This window comes from Rhinoraja longicauda, chromosome 6 (genome assembly GCF_053455715.1).
Source record: "Rhinoraja longicauda isolate Sanriku21f chromosome 6, sRhiLon1.1, whole genome shotgun sequence".
NCBI lineage: Eukaryota > Metazoa > Chordata > Chondrichthyes > Rajiformes > Arhynchobatidae > Rhinoraja > Rhinoraja longicauda.
Window position 1 is genome coordinate 21426565 of NC_135958.1, and position 20239 is coordinate 21446803.

Consider the following 20239-nt stretch of genomic DNA (forward strand, 5'->3'; position numbering starts at 1 on the left):
TAGCTTATCAAAGCTTAATAACAGAGGGGAAGAAGCAGTTCTTAAGTCTGGTGGTGCACCCTTGCAAGTTTCTGTGCCTTTTGCCTGAAGGGAACAGGGAGATTAAGGAATGACCAATTATTTTGGCTGCTATTTTGAGGCAGCGTGAAATGTAGATGGTGTCGATGGTGGGCCATGTAATCTGTGTGATGAGCTGGGCTACATCCACAATATGCAATTTCTTGCTGTCCCAAACTAAGCTGTGATATAGCCCGACAATATGGTTTCTATGGTCCACCTGTAGATGTTTTAAGCGTCGTTGGAGACATGCAGTATTTCCTCTGTCTTCTAAGGTGGCAGAGGCATTGGTGTGGCTTCTTGGCTGTCGTATTAATGTGGTTGGTCCTCCACAGATCGTTGGTAATATTAATACCAAGGAATTCAACCATTTCCACTTCAGCACCTTTGATGCTGATTGGTGCATGTATTCCTCCACGCTTCCAGAAGTTGATAACTAGCTCCTTCGTCTTGCTGATATTGAGGGAGAGGTTGTTGTCCTAACATCATGTTACTAAGTTCTCCATCTTCATCCTGTACTCCGTCTCATCATTGTTTGTGATCCGGCCCACTGCAGAGGTGTCATCTGCAAACTTGTGGATGCAGTTAGAGCCAAATTTGGCTGCACAATTGTGAGCGTAGAGAGAGTAAATGCAGGACAAATATGCAGGGATAGTAGAAGATGAGTTGATCAAGGCTTTTAAAACAAAATTGGATAAGACTTAAGGGAATAATTTACAAGGCAAAGGCTACCTTCTGTGCTGTAATGGATCTTTTATGAACTATGTACATTTCATATTGGAATAGGCAGTTCATAGAATGATTCAACTTCACGCTTTCAAACTGATTCTTAAAAATCTATTAGAAAAATGTTTTAAATTTTATTAGCTTGATATTGGCAGGTTTGAATTATTTGATTTTCTTCCCTTTAGTCCTGGAACTGACATAATGTTCTGTTTCATTGTCAAAACAATATTTAGAGTATAGAGCAGTACAGCGTGGAAATAGCCCTTTGGCCCAACTCTTCCATGCTGACCAACTTGCTTAACAGAGCTAGTCAAGTCAAGTCAAGCCAAGTCAATTTTATTTGTATAGCACATTTAAAAACAACCCACGTTGACCAAAGTGCTGTACATCTGATTAGGTTCCAATGGAAAAAAAAATGAAACATACAGTAGCACGCAAACAGTTCACAGCGCCTCCTCAATGAGCCTCAAACGCTAGGGAGTAGAAATAGGTTTTGAGCCTGGACTTAAAGGAGTCGATGGAGGGGGCAGTTCTGATGGGGAGAGGGATGCTGTTCCACAGTCTAGGAGCTGCAACCACAAAAGCGCGGTCACCCCTGAGCTTAAGCCTAGACCGCGGGATAGTGAGTAGCCCCAAGTCGGCCGACCTGAGGGACCTGGAGTTAGAGAGGGGGGTTAGAAGATTTTTGATGTGGGGGGGGAGTGTCCATTTAGGGCTTTATACGTGAATAGGAGGAGCTTGAAGTTGATTCTGTACCGTACAGGGAGCCAGTGGAGAGAGGCCAGAATCGGGGTGATGTGGTCCCTTTTACGGGTACCCGTCAGGAGTCTCGCTGCGGCGTTTTGGACCAGTTGCAGGCGGGACAGGGAAGATTGGCTGATCCCAGTGTATAGGGAGTTGCAGTAGTCTAGGCGGGAGGAAATGAAAGCGTGAATGATTTTTTCTGTGTCGTCGAATTGGAGGAAAGGTTTGATTTTAGCTATGGTTCGAAGTTGGAAGAAGCTGGCTTTTACCACAGCGTTGACTTGCTTATCAAATTTTAATGCAGAGTCAAATATCATGCCGAGGTTTTTGACATGCGGTTTGACTAGGCAGGATAGACTTCCAAGACTGCCTGTTATCAATTTGATGGAGTCGGGGGGGGGGGGGGGGGGAAGTTCTGTGCCATCCAACATTTTATGTCCTCAAGGCAGTGTAAGAGGCTGTTTAAATTTGACTGGTTGTTGGGTTTCAGGGGGAGGTAAAGCTGAGTGTCATCGGCTGAGTCCTACTTGACAGTGCCTTTCTTATCCATGGACCTGTCTAACTGCCTTTTAAATGTCATAATTGACATGTACTCACCACCCAGCGTCCATTTGAAAAAAGTATCTCCCCAGGTCTCTTTTAAATCTTTTCCCTCTCACCTTAAACCTATGCTCTCTCGTTTTAACTCTTGTAGCCTGGGTAAAGGCTGTGGCTAGTTATCTTATCTGTACCACTCGTGACTTTATATACCTCTGAATATCATCCCTCAGCCTCCAATGCTGCAGGGAAGAAAATTAGACTATCCAGCTCAAATTACACTATCACTGTAGCTCAACTCCTCCAGACCATGCTAGATCCTGGAAAATATTTTTGTACTCATTCCTGTTTACATAGAAACATAGGAAACATAGAAAAATAGGTGTAGGAGCAGGCCATTTGGTTCTTCAAGCCAGCACCGCCATTCAATATGATCATGGCTGATCATCTAAAATCAGTACCCCATTCTTGCTTTTTCCCCATATCCCTTGATTCCTTTAGCCCTAAGAGCTAAGTTTAACTCTCTCTTGAAAACATCCAGTGAATTGGCCTCCAATGTCCTTTGTGGCAGTGAATTCCACGGATTCACAATTTTCTGGTTGAAGAAGTTTTTCCTCATCTCAGTCCTAAATGGCCTACCCCTTATTCTTAAAATGTGACCCCTGCTTCTGGACTCCCCCAACATGGGGAACATTTTTCCTGCATCTAGCCTGTCCAATCCTTTAAGAATTGTATATGTTTCTATAAGATCCCCTCTCATCCTTCTAAATTCCAGTGAATACGTGCCAGTTGACCCATTCTTTCATCATATGTCAGTCCCGCCATCCTGGGAATTAACCTGGTGAACCTATGCTGCACTCCCTCAATAGCAAGAATGTCCTTTCTCAAATTAGGAGACAAAAACTGCATGCAATACTTCAGGTGTGGTCTCACCAGAGCCCTGTACAACTGCAGTAGGTCCTCCTTGCTCCTAAACTCAAATCCTCTCGCAATGAAGGCCAACATGCCATTAGCTTTCTTCGCTGCCTGCTGTACCTGCATCCTTACTTTCAGTGACTGATGTACAAGGGCACCCAGGTCTCGTTGCCCCTCCCCTTTTCAACATCAGCCCTCCAACATCAGCCGTGATGAACAAGCATTCATAATCCTTTTTTCAGAAATCACCAATGTGTTTGCATCATCTATATTCTCTTGGTCTCCATCTCTTTGTTCTCTCCAACCCTCGCCATTCCCTGAAACTTAAAACATGCTTGTTTGTTTTCACACTTTCCCAGTTTGATGAAAGATCATCAACCTGAAACATTACATCTGTTTCTTGTATAACTGTATCTAAACAATATGGTTCATCATATTAATGCAGAGACTGCAGAATACCGAATTGTTTATTCTGCAAGATACTATCATGAGTGAGTTGTCATTTTCTTGAATATCATAATATTAATTCTGTTTCTTGGTTCCCGAGGAAGTTCAGTGACTTCCACGTGTCAATTTGCCTTCAGGTCAAATTCTGCAACTCTTCAGCACTTTTGAGGCCAGATGACTTGTGTAAAATTTAAGCCTTTTGTACTTCATTTTGGCAGAACGTTTTTGTAAATCCTCACTACTGAAGATTATAGGGTAAATTTAAGTGGAAAACTTTTCATTTCACAGTGTATTAGTTATGTCAGACAAACTGAAGGAGTAAGAAAGTTTGTTTGGTGACTGATATTGGTAACGTTGAAAGGTTTTCAAATTCTGAAGTCTTGTACATAACGTATTTGCAACGGTGGGGGATTTCTTGTGAGTGCTTGTCTGATCACTCCTGATTATAGGTCTTGCATTCAGCTTGCATCAAACCAGCAGCTGAGATCTGAAACGGTTGCCATCATTGCAAAAGAAGAGGCAGTGGAAAAATTGATATCTGAAATACCCTGACTGAGATGGGGTGGGATTTAACAGGGACTTGCAAACGAGATTTGGATAAATAGTTGAAGGAAAGTTTTTTTTTCGTTATTTGCAGAGTTGTGGGTACATTAAGCATCAAAATAGCAACATGTCGGCTATTCAACCCTTCTTACCTGCTCTACTGTTCTAAGAGATCAGAGCTAATCTTTTAGCTCTGCACCATTTCCCTATAACATTTATTGTCCATGTATCAAGTGGCTTACCAAGCCATTTCGGAGGGAAGTTGGGAATTGACTGAATTGATTTGGTTCTAGAGTTACATTGGGCCATTCTTTGAATGATGGCAGATTTCCTATCCCTGCAGTAAGCTCGATTTTCTTATGTATAATAATTGGGTAGTTTCTCTGTCACCATCACTAAAGTTTACATTTAATTGCAAGTTTATGTAATGAATTAAAAATCTCCAACGTGTATGATGAGATTTTGTTCTCAAGAACTCTGAATGTTAACTTTTCTACTAACAGCTCCTTTCATAATTTACAGTTCTGAGTGTTACTGTTCTAGCAACACAACTGCTACACCCTCCCACAGAATACTGAAGAAACAGCAGGTTGAATGACCGAGAGGGGGAAGGGGATACTAATTGAAGAGTATTTGAAAGTGCTGGGACAGTTCTAGACCAATATTTTTCCTCTAAGTATCTCAGGCCATGTTGTGTCATTCTGTGATTTCTTTGTGGATGGTTCCTCTCTAGTCTTATAAACCAATGTAAACACACTTAGCTTTATGTTATCTGTTGATACACTTACTCCCATCTCCTTGAAACTAGCCCCTGGAATTATTTTGCAGCAAAAAAAGGGGGCATATGGGACTGAATTATGGTTACACTGGCAACCAGAAATATGGGATGAAATGTATGGTCTATTCAAATCAATACTCAATATGTATACAATACCCCAAGAAAGTTAACTGGAAGTTTTGTATTCTGATACAAAATACTCAATGTGTTCACTGGACTTTTGATAAAGCATTACTGAAGGAGTTTGATGCACTTACGCACTGCACTCTTTCACTGCAAAATAGCCTCAGTAGAAACATCGAAACATAGAAAAATAGGTGTAGGAGTAGGCCATTTGGTCCTTCAAGCCAGCACTGTGATCAAGGCTGACCATCTAAAAACAGTATCCCGTTCCTGCTTTTTCCCCATATCCCTTGTGCTGTAATTTTGCACACTAATCTCTTGTGTGAGACCTTGTCAAAGGCTTTTTGAAAGTCCAGATACACCACATCCACTGGCTCTCCCTTATCCATTCTATTTGAATGAACCTAGATCATGCCCTTCCATGTGTGAATTATCTAGAATGTACCTTGAGCCCTAGGGAAAAGTACCATTGGTACATCCTGGGTATTGAATAGTTTTGAGATATCCAAAAATAGTAGATTACTTCATGGATCAGTGTGCGGGTAATTCAGTTTGCTCATGACATTATGAAGTGGCTGATGCAGCACTCCACATCACTGCTGTCCAATGCCCCACATCATTGGGGCATTAATTGTAAGAGGCAAGACGTTGTGTTGCGGTTTATAGAACTTTGATTAGGCCAAATTTGCAGTAATAAATAAACCAATACCAATATTGTGTGCAGTTCTTGTCACCACATTACAGGATGGATGTGGAGGTTTTAGAGAGGTTTACCAAAATCTTACCTGGATTATAGAGTATTAGGTATAAGGAGAGGTTGGACAATCTTTGATTGTTTTCTATGGGGTATCGGAAACTGAGGGGAGACCTGATAGAAGTTTTGTAAAATTATGAATGACATAATGGGATTGATAGTGAAACTCTTATCCAGGGTGGAAATATCAAACAATAGAGGGCCTAGATGTAAGGTCAGAGAGGGAAAGTTTAAAGGAGATGTGCAGGCAAAGTTTTTTATGCACAGAGTGGTGGGTGTCTGGAACATGCTGTCAGTGGTGGTGGTGGATAGTGGTGTTTAAGAGGCTTTTCGATAGATACAGTGCCCTCCATAATATTTGGGACAAAGACCAATCATTTATTTATTTGCCTCTGTACTCCACAACTTGAGATTTGTAATAGAAAAAAACAGCGTGGTCGCCACTTGTTATACATTGTACCTGGAAGGCAATGGGAGTAGGACAGTTGTTTGTGCTATACTGGTAGAGCGAAAGGCTCTGAGCTGCATTCTCTTGCGCTTGAGGAGAGGTGAGTTGATGGGCTGTATAACTGGTGAAGGCTTAATTGTCCGATTTCAGGCCAGCCTAAATGACTCGAGTGAGTGGAAAATTTTGAAAATGCAGCAAAGCATTCAAATAATTATCTTTAATATGCCCAGCAGAGATATTTCAATACATTTTTAAGTTATTTGCAATGTGTCAACCACAGTCCATAATCCAAACTGACTTGAGGTTATTTAAAAAATGTGCATGGTCAGAAAAGCATTGGGAGGCTTTGCAGACCTAGCTGTTGGAAATGGGCACTGTCTTGATCATGACATTTGACATCTCTTATCTTGTTGTTGCCCATCTGTTCATTTGATATTGTAGCTCTGGTGATCAATGTTGCTCGAACTGCAGTGTGAGGATAAAGGTCTTGACCTTTACAAGTGATGTATTACCACAGCTTCTCGCTGTTCAGAGTCACCACATTACATATAACACTAACAGCCCCTGAGGATTTTTCCATAGGAAAATGTCCCTGAGTACCTTCACAGAAATATGATAGGAGGAAATGGGATGCTGCTTCCTGCTCTCCTACACAATGAGGATTACGTTGCATTTAATGCTAGTTACCATCCTGCACCCATAATTGCAACATCCATCTAGGACAGGCAGAGAGAAACAGACCCTTTGGCCCACCAGGCCATGTCAATGGTCAAGTACTTATCTACATCAATCCCCCACAACAACCCTTGGTCTAGAGCCTCCTATGCCTTGTCGGTCAAGATGCTGCTTGACTGTTGTGAGAGTACCTAGTGAAATGTGTTGCAGATTCCAACGACCAATGTGAAAGTATTCCTCCTTGGATCCATCTGGATCTTTTCCCCTTCCAGAGACTTTATGCCCCCTGGTGTTGGACATCTGTGGAATGGGAAGTTTTGTACTATCTACTCTATCCCTGGACCTCATAGTTACGGACCCTTCCTGTCATGTCACCACTCAGTTTGCCCCGCGACAACAAAAACGAATCCAGCCCATCCCAGTTCTCCTCATTATTGAAACACTCAATCATAGACATCATCATGGTGAATCTCCTCTGCACACTTTAAGTGGAATCATGTCCTTCTAATAGATATCAGAAATATGCTCCAAATGTGACCAAAGCAACGTTTTATACAGTGTACCACAGCCTTCCTGCTCATATCCTGTGTTTTGATAATGGAGACGTATCATGTTTGTCTTCATCACCGTCTTATCCACCTTCTAATTACTATCTTCAGGGATCCTTGAACTTGCACCTCAAGCTCCCCTTTTCTCCTCAATTAATCCTTGGGGCTTTATCCATGCTTTATCTGTGTCCTACCCTTATTTGTCATCTCAAAGTGCAACACCTTACACCTAAATTTCATCTGCCATTTTCCTGCCTGCCCCAGCAACTGCAACTCCTCAATTGCATCCTGTAGCCTGCGATTATCATCCTATCAACAATACCACCAATGTTCATGTCATCTGCAAACTTACTAACCGTACTTCCTATATTCATATGCAAATTGTGGGTTGGTGTTTGATAAGCCTTGCCGAGTGACTGCAGTGTATCTTGTATGTTGTGTGTACCACAGCCAAGGTGCACTGGTGGTGGAGAGAGTGAATGTTAGGTGATGGCTAGCTACTGATTCAGAGGGCTGCATTGTCCTGGACTCTGTTGAGCTTTTGGATTTGGTTTATTGTTGTCACATGCATCACGAAGCAGTGAAAACTTATTTTTCCTCAAACACCAATGGAGCCAGGCAAGTGGAGAGGATTCCTTCATGCTTCTGGCTGGGAACTTGTAGGTAGTGCAAAGCCTGAGGAGAGTGTTGATGTCAATCAACTAGGCAGAATACCTAGTTTCAGATCTCCCTGTAGCTGCAGTATTTAAGTTACAAATCGCAAGCTAGTAATGAGATCTTAACAAGCAAGAATGTTGTGTTATCAGAACTGCGATTTCTCAGGGTCATGCCTGGGAGTTTGATTAAGTATAAGATTAAGATGTCCATGAGATACATGCTCCAGATTCCCAGCACACGCTCCCATCTGTTCTGCAGTCACTAGGTTTGCAGGTCTTGGTATGAAACAGCATCTTTGGCTCCTTTTCAACAGAAGAGTACTGCCGGCACAGCCCCAGAGAACAGTTGTCAGACAATTTTTCGAACACTGATTGTGAGCTTTTTTTTCTGACAACTTTCTAACCATTTTCCATTCCTTTTCCAAAGAGACAGATCCCCAGTGATACTGAGCAATAGGGCTGCGGTAATGTGTGTGCTGACAGCAGGGAGCTCCTCCAGCACTGGTAGATGCATATGGGGCCTGGTGCTCTGCAGATGATGCTGCCACACAGTTAGCACACACAGTGGGAACTTTGTACTTTATAAAGTCTCGTCCTTATGATCTCCTTGGGTAGAGTTAGAAGAGGTAGAATTGAAGAATGCCTCTGACAACCACAGTTTGCATCTAGACAACTTGTTAACCTTGTGAAATGATAGAAGGAGTTTCAATGGAACATCATCCAACGAAACATTGAAATAACCAATTAGGAATTTGTTAGGGCAAATGACTAACAATGTGGACAGAGGCTAGTTTTGAGTAACGTCATGTAGAAGAGGTTTGAGCATTAACTCCAGAGCTGGTGGCTTGGGAACTGAAGGACAGGCAACAGATGAGCACTGGGGATAAGGGGTGTCAGACCAGCATTGAGGTGTCATTGTAACACTGTCCCTCTTTCAGGGCTCTGTACTTTGAGGGAGACAGATCCCATCCAGGAGTGGGAAGGTGAAGACGGGTTCTCAATGATGGTGAATAATGGGCGGGGGAAATGGAACTGCTCCTTGTCAACGGGGGAATAACACACAGAGATGGAGCACCCAGCAAGCAATGTGGAGGTGGGGGACAGCAAACACTTTCCCCCGCTCCCAACCCCTGGGTGAGCAATGTTGGAGAGGGGTTGTCGACCTGAACCCTTGGGAAGAACGAGCGAGGGAGGGGATGGGTGAAGTGAAGGTGCCTGCCTGTGAGAGCGGAGAACCTTGATCTGGCAAGAGTTGCTCTCTGGAGGCAGGGAGTAGAGCATTGACAGGGGAATGAGGAAACAAATCTAATTGCAGAGACAACATTGTTGTTAGGCTGTTTTTGAAAATTCCCAACCAACAGGATGAAGCCTTTTCATGCCCAGACCTGACTCTTATCGAAACTGCGATCTTGCTGTGTCTGTGGTTTGGATGTATATGTTTTGATTTGTAGAAGTTATTCATTCTTGAGTATTGGGAAACAGTGTGAGGAGAGCAAGGCTCCTGGGGCAGTGTAGGTGCTCACAGTCAGCTCTCTCTATTCTTGCTATTGAGGGCATACAGCGTAGGTTTACTAGGTTAATTCCCGGAATGGCGGGACTGTCGTATGTTGAAAGACTGGAGCGGCTCGGCTTGTATACACTGGAATTTGGAAGGATGAGAGGGGATCTTATCGAAACATATAAGATTATTAAGGGGTTGGACACGTTAGAGGCAGGAAACATGTTCCCAATGTTGGGGGAGTCCAGAACCAGGGGCCACAGTTTAAGAATAAGGGGTAGGCCATTTAGAACGGAGATGAGGAAAACCTTTTCAGTCAGTGTTGTAAATCTGTGGAATTCACAGTCAGAGTGTTGTAAATCTGTGGAATTCACTGCCTCAGAAGGCAGTGGAGGCCAAGTCTCTGAATGCATTCAAGAGAGAACTAGATAGAGCTCTTAAGGATAGCAGAGTCAGGGGGTATGGGGAGAAGGCAGGAACGGGGTACTGATTGAAAATGATCAGCCATGATCACATTGAATGGTGGTGCTGGCTCGAAGGGCTACTCCTGCACCTATTGTCTATCCCTTCATCAGACCAGTGGTAATCACCCATGTTTGAACAGTAACCCTCTCTGCCAGTGCCTGTCGCTAATGCTCTGGGTTCATTAAGGAGAACTGAACTTCTGAATTGCAACGAGCTGCATTGCAAGTTTTACAAAAAAAGTTTATGATTAAGAAAAGCTTTAATTTTCTAAGCTTCATTGACCAGGGACAGGTGCATATAACAGAGCTGGGTAGCTTTCAGTTACAGTTGTGCTGCAGAATGCAGCAGTTCAGGTATCCCCAGCGTCACAGGGAGGGTAAAAGGAGGTTGAGGTTGTAGAAAGTCCACATTACGGTTTTCCCTAACGCAGAGCATTATCAACTGCACATGCGTTAAGAAATGTAAATTGTTACTTTTTTCACAAATTTTGCAAGAGCAAATGTTTATCGTGTATCCTAGATTTGTTGGCAGTGATTTGTGAAGGCTGCTGTAAACACAGAGGTTGCAATATAGTTGGCACTGTTGTCTCTCAGCTCCAGCAACCCAAGTTCAATCCTGATCTCCAATGCTGTCTTTGTGGTGTTTGTATGTTCTCCCTTTGACCTGAGGTGTTCTAGTTGCCTACTCATCCTGATAATGAGTTGATTGGTTAATTGGTCACTATAAATTGCCCTGTTGTAGGTGATTGGCACAAATAAATCAAAAGGGAAGTTGATGGACAGCTATAGATTGAATGCTATTAAACTGGAAAGGGTACAGATGCGATTCACCAGGATGTTACCTAGTCTTGCAGGCTTGAGCTCTAGGGAGAGGTTGAGTAGGAAGAGGATTTTTTTCTTTGGAGAGTAGGAGGCTGAGGAGTGACCTTATTGAGGCGCCAAGATCATGAGGGGTATGGATAAAGTGAACGCTCCCATTCTTTTCCCCAGGGTAATGGATTCTAAAACCAAAGGGCACAGGCTAAAGGTGACTTGGAAGAGATTTAAGAGGGACCTATGGAGCAATCTTTTCACTCAAAGGGTAGTCCATATCTGGAATGAGCTGACAGAGGAAGCTGTAGTAACAATTATAACTTTCAAAATATATTTGGACAGATCTGTGGAAAGGAAGGCTTCAGAGGACTATGCGCCAAATGCTGGCTAGTGGGATTAGTATCCCACTTGGGCAGCATAGACAAGGTAGGCTGAAGGGCCATTTTCCGTGCAGTAGTTGGCTTGGGAACCTTGGTCTCTGCTTTGGTAGAGTCACACTATTTTGATAGTTGCCTCACCTCGTACATGCTTATTGATGCCCATTTTATGTCAAATAAATATCTAAGTTGATAAATGCTTTCAAACCTAAATGATTATTGCTTCATTAAATGTTAACTATATGTGCACACCCAGATCATTAGCAGCCTAATTCTGTTTATGCTGTTTTGCCCTCGTGCCTGGAGTAAACAGGCTGAGTTCCTGACACAATGGGTCCTGCTGAGTTGTAATGGTTTGCTTCTGGGAATTGTTGGGAACTGGTGATGAAATGAGCTGAGATCCCCTGCCTTGTAATTGTTCCATTCTCTTCACCATGTGCAAGATTGATCTGTGGCTAATCCTGCTGAGCCAGCATCATGCTCTGTCTTTTCCCCAGCCCTTCCCAGCAGTCTCTAGCGCACTACCTACAATATATTCAGACATCATTGTTAACTGAATGAAATGTCCCAACGCTTCCTGGAGATGCCTACGTGATGGAAAATATGACTCAATCTAAAGAATTAATATTTGGTCACAATACATATAAATCCCCTCAAGTCACAGAAACTTGACAAGAGAAGGTAAAAGTGATGTAGGGAGGAACTGCAGATGCTCATTTAAACCAAAGACAGACACAAAAGGCTGGAGTAACTCAGTGGATCAGGCAGTATCTCTGGAGAAATGTCACCTATTCCTTTTCTCCAGATATGCTGCCTGACCCGCTGAGTTATTCCAGCCTTTCCTATCTGTCTAAGGTAAAGGTGATATTAGGGGAGAGGAAGAATCTTCCGGTGTTGCCAAATGGAACAGCAAGCACAAGGATTGGGAAAGTTTGAGAGTTTAGCAGAAGGTCGAGACATTGATGAGGAAAGGGAAAGAGTACAAGTGAAATTGAACAAGAATCACAGGAAATTAAAATGTATAATATAAATATATAAAAAAGCAAAAACAGTAAAAATTAGTGCAAATCTACACTGGAGAATAGAAAATGGCAGAGCGAAATATCTCCTGGAAATAGAGGGAACGAGAGGTTCAGTGTGAACGTGAAGCTGAAATAGTATTAGTAAAGCAGAAAAATCTGGTGAAATGAATAGGACGAGAAGCCAATAAATGTCTGGAACCTGATGACCTACATGCCTGGGTTTACGTAGGTGTGTTTCTGGGAATAATGGATGCACTGTTTATCATCTTGCAGAATTTGTGGAACTTCTGCATCAGTTCAGAGACTGGAAAACAATTGCTTTAACCCCACAATTTAAGAAAGGACTGGGAGATATGGACCAGCTAGACTGACATTATCGGAAGGATAATTCTGGAATCCACTATGAAGGAAGTGATAGACATAAGAAACTGCAGATGCTGATTTACAAAAAAAAGACACAGTGCTGGAGCAACTCAGCGTGCCAGGCAGCATCTCTGGAGAACATGGAGACAAGTGGTAACTGTCAGTTTGTAAATAGAAATAGATTTGATGAGCATTTATAGATTTATGGATTAATTTTAAAAAACAGTTCACATTGGGTATTGACTCTTTTGAGGTTGCAATTATCAGAATGAATAAGGATGAACCAATGGGTGTATTGAACTTTTATAAGGTTGATAAGGAGCCATTTGAAATTATGATACCAAGTTTTTCTACTTGAGAGAGGAGTAATATACTGGCCTGCATTGAGGATTAGGAATGGATGGAAAATGGAGAGCAGGAATAAGCAACAGATCATGTCTTTGAATCTTTGAAGCTATAACAGAATAGTGCAGTGATTAGCTGTTCACTGCCAGTATCATTGACTTGGATACAGTACCGGTGACCCCACTTATTAGTGTGTGCTGATGAAACAAAGCTTCGTGGTGTTATGAGAAAGATGGAGTGCGCAACGTAAACCGGCTAATGGGCAAGGAATGGGTCAGAAGAAATGTCTTCACCTTGAGGATGGTGAATGTTTGAAATTCTCTGTACAAGAGGGAAGTGGGGCTTGATTGCTGAGGGATGGTTGTTAGATATTAATAGAATTGAGGGAAATGGAGTAGGCACCGAGGTAAAAGATGATTGTTGCTGGTTCTTGTACGACATATTGGGTTGGCCAACTTCTGCCAGCTATGGTGATTTATTGCCGTGTCTTTGCAGGTTGTGAGGATCTATAGATCGGGACACGTTGCTCCCAATCTTGGAAGGACCGCTGAGAAGAGGAGCCAGTCCATCAGGGGGTCATTGAGACAAATGAGCACGCAGTCTGTCATTTCCACTTATCTTCAAGAGAGCGCTGGTCAAAATGGAGTGAGCGGAGCATCGCTCCAGAACGCCGGTGCCAGAGGCATCAGTGCCCATCAAGTGCCACCGGTCAACCAACTCACTCCCACGGGGGGTGGCAAGGCCATGGCGCCCAGCAAACAGAGCAAGAAGAATGTGGGTCACAACAAGGAGAGTGACGAGTACCGGCAGCGGAGAGCCCGCAACAACCTGGCAGTCAGAAAGAGCAGGTTAAAGAGCAAGCAGAAGGCACACGACACGCAGCAGAGAGTGGACGAGCTGAAGGAGGAGAATGAAAGGCTGGAAGCAAAGATCAAACTGCTCACCAAGGAGCTGAGCGTCCTGAAGGACTTGTTCCTTGAGCACGCGCATAGTTTCCCTGATAACGGGCACCCCTCGTTCACTGAAAGCTCTGGGCAGGAGGTGAGCAATGGGGGACAATGAGCAATGTCAGAGCCGGAGAAGTGTTACGGAGAGGGGCTTTTACCTTGAACTCTGAGGGTTTTATTGCACATGATCCTGCTGCTGATGAGCTTCAAGAGGTCTTGTATGGAAGCATCTCGGGGCCCCGAAGCAACTGAACAGACTGTACCCAAACTGACAGCATGCTCAACACTGACAGATAGCACTCGTCACTCTCGCAGCGGCCAAATGTCCTTCCCCTCCACCTCAGTCTGCCTTGATTCTCTGTTATCCTAAAGGGAATGTATCAGGGGTGTCCATTCCCAAGATAGCACGCCTCCAGTTTCACCCATTCATTTTACCGGATGGAAAATTGAGCTGCAGGAGGCCTGACACTGGGTATTCAGCCCCATTTCACAAGCTTTGCTCATGACAGTACAGACATATTGCACATTGTCACCAGTTCAATCAGCCCAAGGGTGGGAGGGTCTCGGCTGCTGCCGGAGGAGTCCAACTCGTGTGTTTCTGTCAGCTCTGGGTCATGGTGGAGTTAAGGGAGGGGAATTGTAGAGATACCGTCTCTCACTCTGTGTTCCTGTGGGTGTTTGGGGCTTGAGGAAGAATCTTGCCGATATTGTTATTGCTGTCAGCTCCCATTGTCTCTACATTATACTTCAGATTGCCAGGACTGGTGGTGTTTACTTCACAGGCTGAGAGAAGGGAATGGCCCAGTGGTCTGGAGGTGGTGGTGGGGCTCATGCAGGGGTAGAGCTCTCTGGAGATTGGTAATCAGCAAGTTCATTGCTCAGGTCTCTCGCGGAGAGTTCGGATTTTTGAATTTTAAATCTAGAAATTAACAGCTGGACTAATTACAAAACCCTTCACCCGGCAACTATTTAATACTTAGTTGAAGCTGTGCAGAAGCCTCGCACCTTGTAGCACCAGCCTCCTGTACCATCTGCCCGTGTGGCTGCCTCGATCTGTTGATTCCCCTGAATTGCTGGCATCCTTTGGTCAGTGCCCCGCGAGCCATCGTCCCGGGCAAATCATGTGAGACCCACCAGGGCCAGGATGTGGGGTCCGGATGTGCATTTATCAACGGCACACGGAGCAGCGTGACAGCTGCTGGGACCTGATTGCCAGCCTTCAGTGCGTGTTGTCACCAGTAGAAAGCCCTATTGATGAAGATCTTAGACAATAGACAAAAGGTGCAGCAGTAGGCCATTCGGCCCTTCGAGCCAGCACCACCATTCAATGTGATCATGGCTGATCATTCTCAATCAGTACCCCGTTCCTGCCTTCTCCCCATACCCCCTGACTCCGCTATCCCTAAGAGCTCTCTCTTGAATGCATTCAAAGAATTAGCCTCCACTGCCTTCTGAGGCAGAGAATTCCACAGATTTACAAAACCTTTTTCCTCATCTCCGTTCTAAATGGCCTACCCCTTATTCTTAATAATCTGCCTTCCTATTCTTACCACCAAAGTGGATAACCTCACACTTATCCACTTTAAACTACATGTCCAAGTCACCCTGCAACCTCATAGCATCTTCCTCACAGTTCACACTGCCACACAGCTTTGTATCATCTGCAAATTTGCTAATGTTACTTTTAATCCCTTCATCCAAGTCATTAATGTGTATTGTAAATAGCTGCGGTACCCCACTAGTCACTGCCTGCCATTCTGACAGGGACCCATTTATCCCCACTCTTTGCTTTCTGTCCGCCAACCAATTTTCTATCCATGTCAGTACCCTACCCCCAATACCATGTGCTCTAATTTGGCCCACTAATCTCCTATGTGGGACCTTGTCGAAGGCTTTCTGAAAGTGAAGGTACACTACATCCACCGGCTCTCCCCTGTCAATTTTCCTAGTTACATCCTCAAAAAATTCCAGAAGATTAGTCAAGCATGATTTCTCCTTCGTAAATCCATGCTGACTCGGAACGATCCTGTTACTGCTATCCAAATGCTCCGCAATTTCGTCTTTTATAATTGGCTCCAGCATATTCGCCACCACTGATGTCAGACTAACTGGTCTATAATTTCCCGTTTTCTCCCTCCTTTCTTAAAAAGTGGGATAACATTAGCTACCCTCCAATCCACAGGAACTGATCCTGAATCTATAGAACATTGGAAAATGATCACCAATGCGTCCACGATTTCTAGCGCCACCTCCTTAAGAACCCTGGGATGCAGACCATCAGGCCCTAGGGATTTATCAGCCTTCAGTCCCATCAGTCTACCCAACACCATTTCCTGCCTAATGTGAATTTCCTTCGGTTCTTCCTTCACCCTGAGATCTCTGGCCACTAGAACATCTTGTCGCATTTGGCTTTGGCCGGCCCTGAGGGCGGTGACCTGCACCCACTTGCTCCACTGGGACCCCTGGCACTTTGTCAGCTTTCAATGGAATAAGTGAGAGAAAGCTGGAAAAGAGTGATGGGATGGTTCAATGCCTGGCTAGTGATAGGTGGATACAGGGGAGGGGAAAGGGGGATGATTGGAGGAGTTAGTGACAATGACTCAAGGAGAAAAGGAAGCAAAAGCATGTCAGATAAGGAGAGAAGATTAGGAGTGAAATGTAAAGCTGGAGGGAGGGATATGGAAGAACGGGTCAAGATGGAGAAAGAATGGAAATAGGGGACTGGAATGGGAGATGAGCGAATAGAGGAGGAGGGGTGTACACTGCAAGATTTGCACATCTAAATCTGGCTTGTGTGGGAAGCTGTGCAACAGCAGGGAGAATCAATGTTGGCTTTCAGACAGCTGGAGACAACCTTGTGGATGCGAATGAGAGATGTTTTCTCAGCTTGAGTGGTGTATCACAGCCCAGAGGGAGCAGGATTGGTCTGAATGCACTTAAGCCCATTGATAGCACTGACTCAAGTGTAACCAGTGGATAACGTAAAGGGTTCTGGTATTTTGACCCTTTTGTAGTTATTTAGATGCTCGGCCATTAAAGTCAGAAGATTCCTGGTTCCAGCTGAATTTGCTGGTTGGGATGAGTGGTGAGTTTTGAAGGGCACAGAAGCTTTGATGATTGTACCTCATTTCCTCTGCCCATGGCACAGAATGGGAGAGGAGAATTAAATCAAGGGCCTTGAGTACCAGAAATGATTATGTCCAGTTTGATCATGTAATCCTGCAGTTATTTTACTGGATTGTTCAGAATCCAATGTAGTTGGTGTATTAATAGAAACAAAGAACTTCAGAAGCTCAAATGGTCAAAATAATGGGTGGATTTACATTGTTCCTCAAGGTTAGATTTAATGAAAAATTGATTGAATTTGTCAGTGAAACTACCATCTTGTACTTTTTTAAGTCCACTTTTATAAATGAACACTTAATGTAAAGAGAAATTTTCTAACATGCAAGTGAAATATTAAATAATGTTGTAATGTGAAATTGTTTTCCCTTTAATCTTAGACAGAACAGGTGTTTCTCAGATGTTATTGTGTGAAGAGATTTGTTGAATAGGTTTCTACTTTTTCTAGTCTCCTGTGTTGGGATAAGTTGTTGTCAGCTGAGCTAATCCCTGAAATGACAAAAGCAGGTTTAAGGAACAAATTTGTTTGAGACTGTAAGACTGAGGGAATACCTGAGATTTAAGTCCCAACCACAGTTAGAGGCCAAATAAATCCCCACTTCCACAAAACAGACCAGCCTCATGGTCCCAGATACACAAGAGTCACTTTGAAACTGTGGGACCTCAGATTTAAAAACTTCATTCAACCTTCACTCTACCAAACTCTTTAGACTTTAACACAGAGGACACAGCCCAACATCACTCTTGTTCAAACTCCGTTCACAGAAATCAAAATATGACTTCTCCTGAACACTGGCTTCCTTTTGTGTCACTACGGTTTAAATATCCACCCATGACTCTGATCCATTGCAACTCCTGTTGATCCCATGTGATAGCAGTTGTATGTCTTGCTGCAGGTTTTCTGCCCACACGCTTCAGGGTAGAGACAGGCAGTTAAGGAGCGCTCTGTGTCTATCACCATTTGCTGAGGGTACAGAGGCAGGTAGAAGTACGTGCAGTGTCAGACTCTCTTGACTTCCTTTAAAACAAGATTTCCTCCAATTGCAGTAAGAACCATACAGCAGAAAGTAGGCCCCCGACTCATCCATGGTGACCAAGGTGCCCCATCTAAGCTAGTTCCATTTTCCCCATGTTGGCCCATATTTCTCTAAACGTTTCCTATCCATGTACCTGCCAAATGTCTTTCAAGTACTATTTTTATACCTATCCAACTACTTCCTCTGGCAACTCATTCCATGTTCCTACCACCCTCTTTGTGTAGCCTATGTGCCAGCCCAACCCGAGAGCTGCTTCCTGACCCTGGACTGCTCCAGGTTGCCCTCTCCCTCAGGGCCACTGTTCATGACAGCACAACACAAAACTAATCACTGCATTAAACCATTGAAATTAAAAGTCAGACTTTTGTTTCCTGTCTAAAAGTTAGAATCTTCCTTTTGTAAAAGTAGGTTTTAAACCTTGTGTAAAAATCTAAATATTTTTGTGTAAGTGAATCATAAGAATTAAGTTTTAATGTATGCTTTTCAATGGCAAAATACAATGCTCAGGATACTGTACATTGGAAATTTAAACCTACTTTATTGCTGGCCAAGGTGAGTGATGCAGTGTTTGGTTTTAAGAATGGACATTAAAATACTAATTTTCACAAGTGTATTTCTACTTGTGATATTGTTTGCATTGGGCATTGCTCGGTGCTTCTTTAGCAGGCTGCCTCCAGTGGGAGGTACACCCAATATGGGCATTTAGAGGTGGCTGCATTGTAGTAACTGTAAATAGCATCAGATTCACCAGGATGTTGCCTGGATTGGAATAAGAGATACTGAGGGGTGACCCGATGGAAGTACTTTAAATTGTAAAAGGCAGAGTTAAGAGATGGTCATTATCTTGTTTTCCCCCAAGGTAGGGGTATAGAGCCATAGAGCACGTAAACAGGCCCTCCGGCCCAACCCGCCCATGCCAACTGAGTTGCTTATCAAAGATGGTTCCACTTACCTGGCCCGGCCCATATCCCTCTAAACCTTTCCTATCCATGTATTTGTCTTTTAAATGCTATTATTGTACCTACCTCCTCTGGCAGCTCATTCCATGTACCCACCGCTCTGTGTGAAAACTTTGCTTCCGAATAAATCTTTCTCCTCTCAGCTTAAACCCAAGCCCTCTAGATATGACGCCCCAAACACATCAACATGTAGCAATCATGGCTTCTTTAATTTGGAAAGTTATAAAAGGCAAGAGCAGACTCAGTTAATTGGCATCAGTTAGTTTCAGCAGACTGAGGCAAGGGCCGCGTTCACAATCCCTGCATGTCCCAGGATCAAACGTCCACGGCTCCAGAAAAAATCCACCCCCCCTCCCTCCGGGAACAGTTGAGGGACAGGTGTGCACCTCGCCCCTGGCAGTGAGACAAAGGAACAGGTGAGCAACACATCCCCATACCCTGCAACCTCTCACCCTCACCCCAAGGAGCGGTGGTGGGACTGCGTGTGTGGTACCGGCAGTGATGGGACTGCGTGTGTGGTGATGGGACTGCCTGTGGTGATGGGACTGCGTGTGTGGTACCGGCAGTGATGGGACTGCCTGTGTGGTGATGGGACTGCGTGTGTGGTGATGGGACTGCGTGTGTGGTGATGGGACTGCGTGTGTGGTGATGGGACTGCGTGTGTGGTGATGGGACTGCGTGTGTGGTGATGGGACTGCGTGTGTGGTGATGGGACTGCGTGTGTGGTGAAGGGACGGCGTGTGTGGTGAAGGGACGGCGTGTGTGGTGTTGGCAGCGGCAGGACCTGTGCCTCTCCTGTAGCTCTGATTGGTGAGAAATTTGTGAGCACAAAGCTTGATTGTAGACTTGGATTGAATTGAAAGCAATGCAGCCGGGGCCAGCCCAGGTGGAGACAAGGGTCCAGGCCTTCAGGCGGTCTGACTGGGCTGCTGGCCAAACTGCTTGCTGTTGCTGGTGCCTTGGGCCATGAAGGCCTCGATCTCCTCCACGGTGCGGGGGACGCACGTCAGCAGCTCCATCCCAGTGGGGGTGACCACAATGTCATCCTCAATGCGTACCTGGGGAGGGGGGGTGGGAAAGACAGGCAAGGTCAGCAACAGTGACACACAGCCCCTCCTGCAGCACGATGCACCTTCCTCACCGTCCCTCGGCCCCACCCCATCTCGCAGCACCACGCTCCCTCCTCATCACCCCCTCGCGCAGCGCAGCCCACCCTCTCTCTCATCATCCCCCCTTCCTCAGCAACTCATTGTTCCAACCAGCCCCTGCTCTGACACCACTGGCCTCATCAGTGGTGATACTAGTGTGCGCACCCCTTCCACATCACCTTCCCCATTCAC

At 44.5% G+C, this 20239-nt stretch overlaps 2 protein-coding genes across 5 annotated transcripts in view; one reads left to right on the top strand and one right to left on the bottom strand.

Annotated features, from left to right (window-relative positions):
* The window catches only part of LOC144594319 (CCAAT/enhancer-binding protein gamma-like), a 31535-nt gene extending 12990 nt beyond the window's left edge, over positions 1-18545 (top strand). For 2 of the 3 annotated variants that reach the window (XM_078400675.1, XM_078400677.1), the window contains exon 2: positions 13329-18545. In XM_078400675.1, coding sequence (XP_078256801.1) covers positions 13422-13895 — 474 coding nt within the window. In that variant the 5' untranslated portion in view covers positions 13329-13421 and the 3' untranslated portion in view covers positions 13896-18545. Of the gene's footprint in view, positions 1-12512; positions 12642-13328 lie in introns of those variants that run through there. The other variant, XM_078400676.1, reaches the window with a different exon arrangement.
* pepd (peptidase D) overlaps positions 18235-20239 on the bottom strand; it is a 68359-nt gene continuing 66354 nt past the window's right edge. Inside the window, exon 14 of one of the 2 annotated variants that reach the window (XM_078400673.1) lies at positions 18235-19957. In XM_078400673.1, the coding sequence (XP_078256799.1) occupies positions 19808-19957 (150 nt within the window). In that variant the 3' untranslated portion in view covers positions 18235-19807. The remainder of the gene's footprint in view (positions 19958-20239) is intronic. The other variant, XM_078400672.1, reaches the window with a different exon arrangement.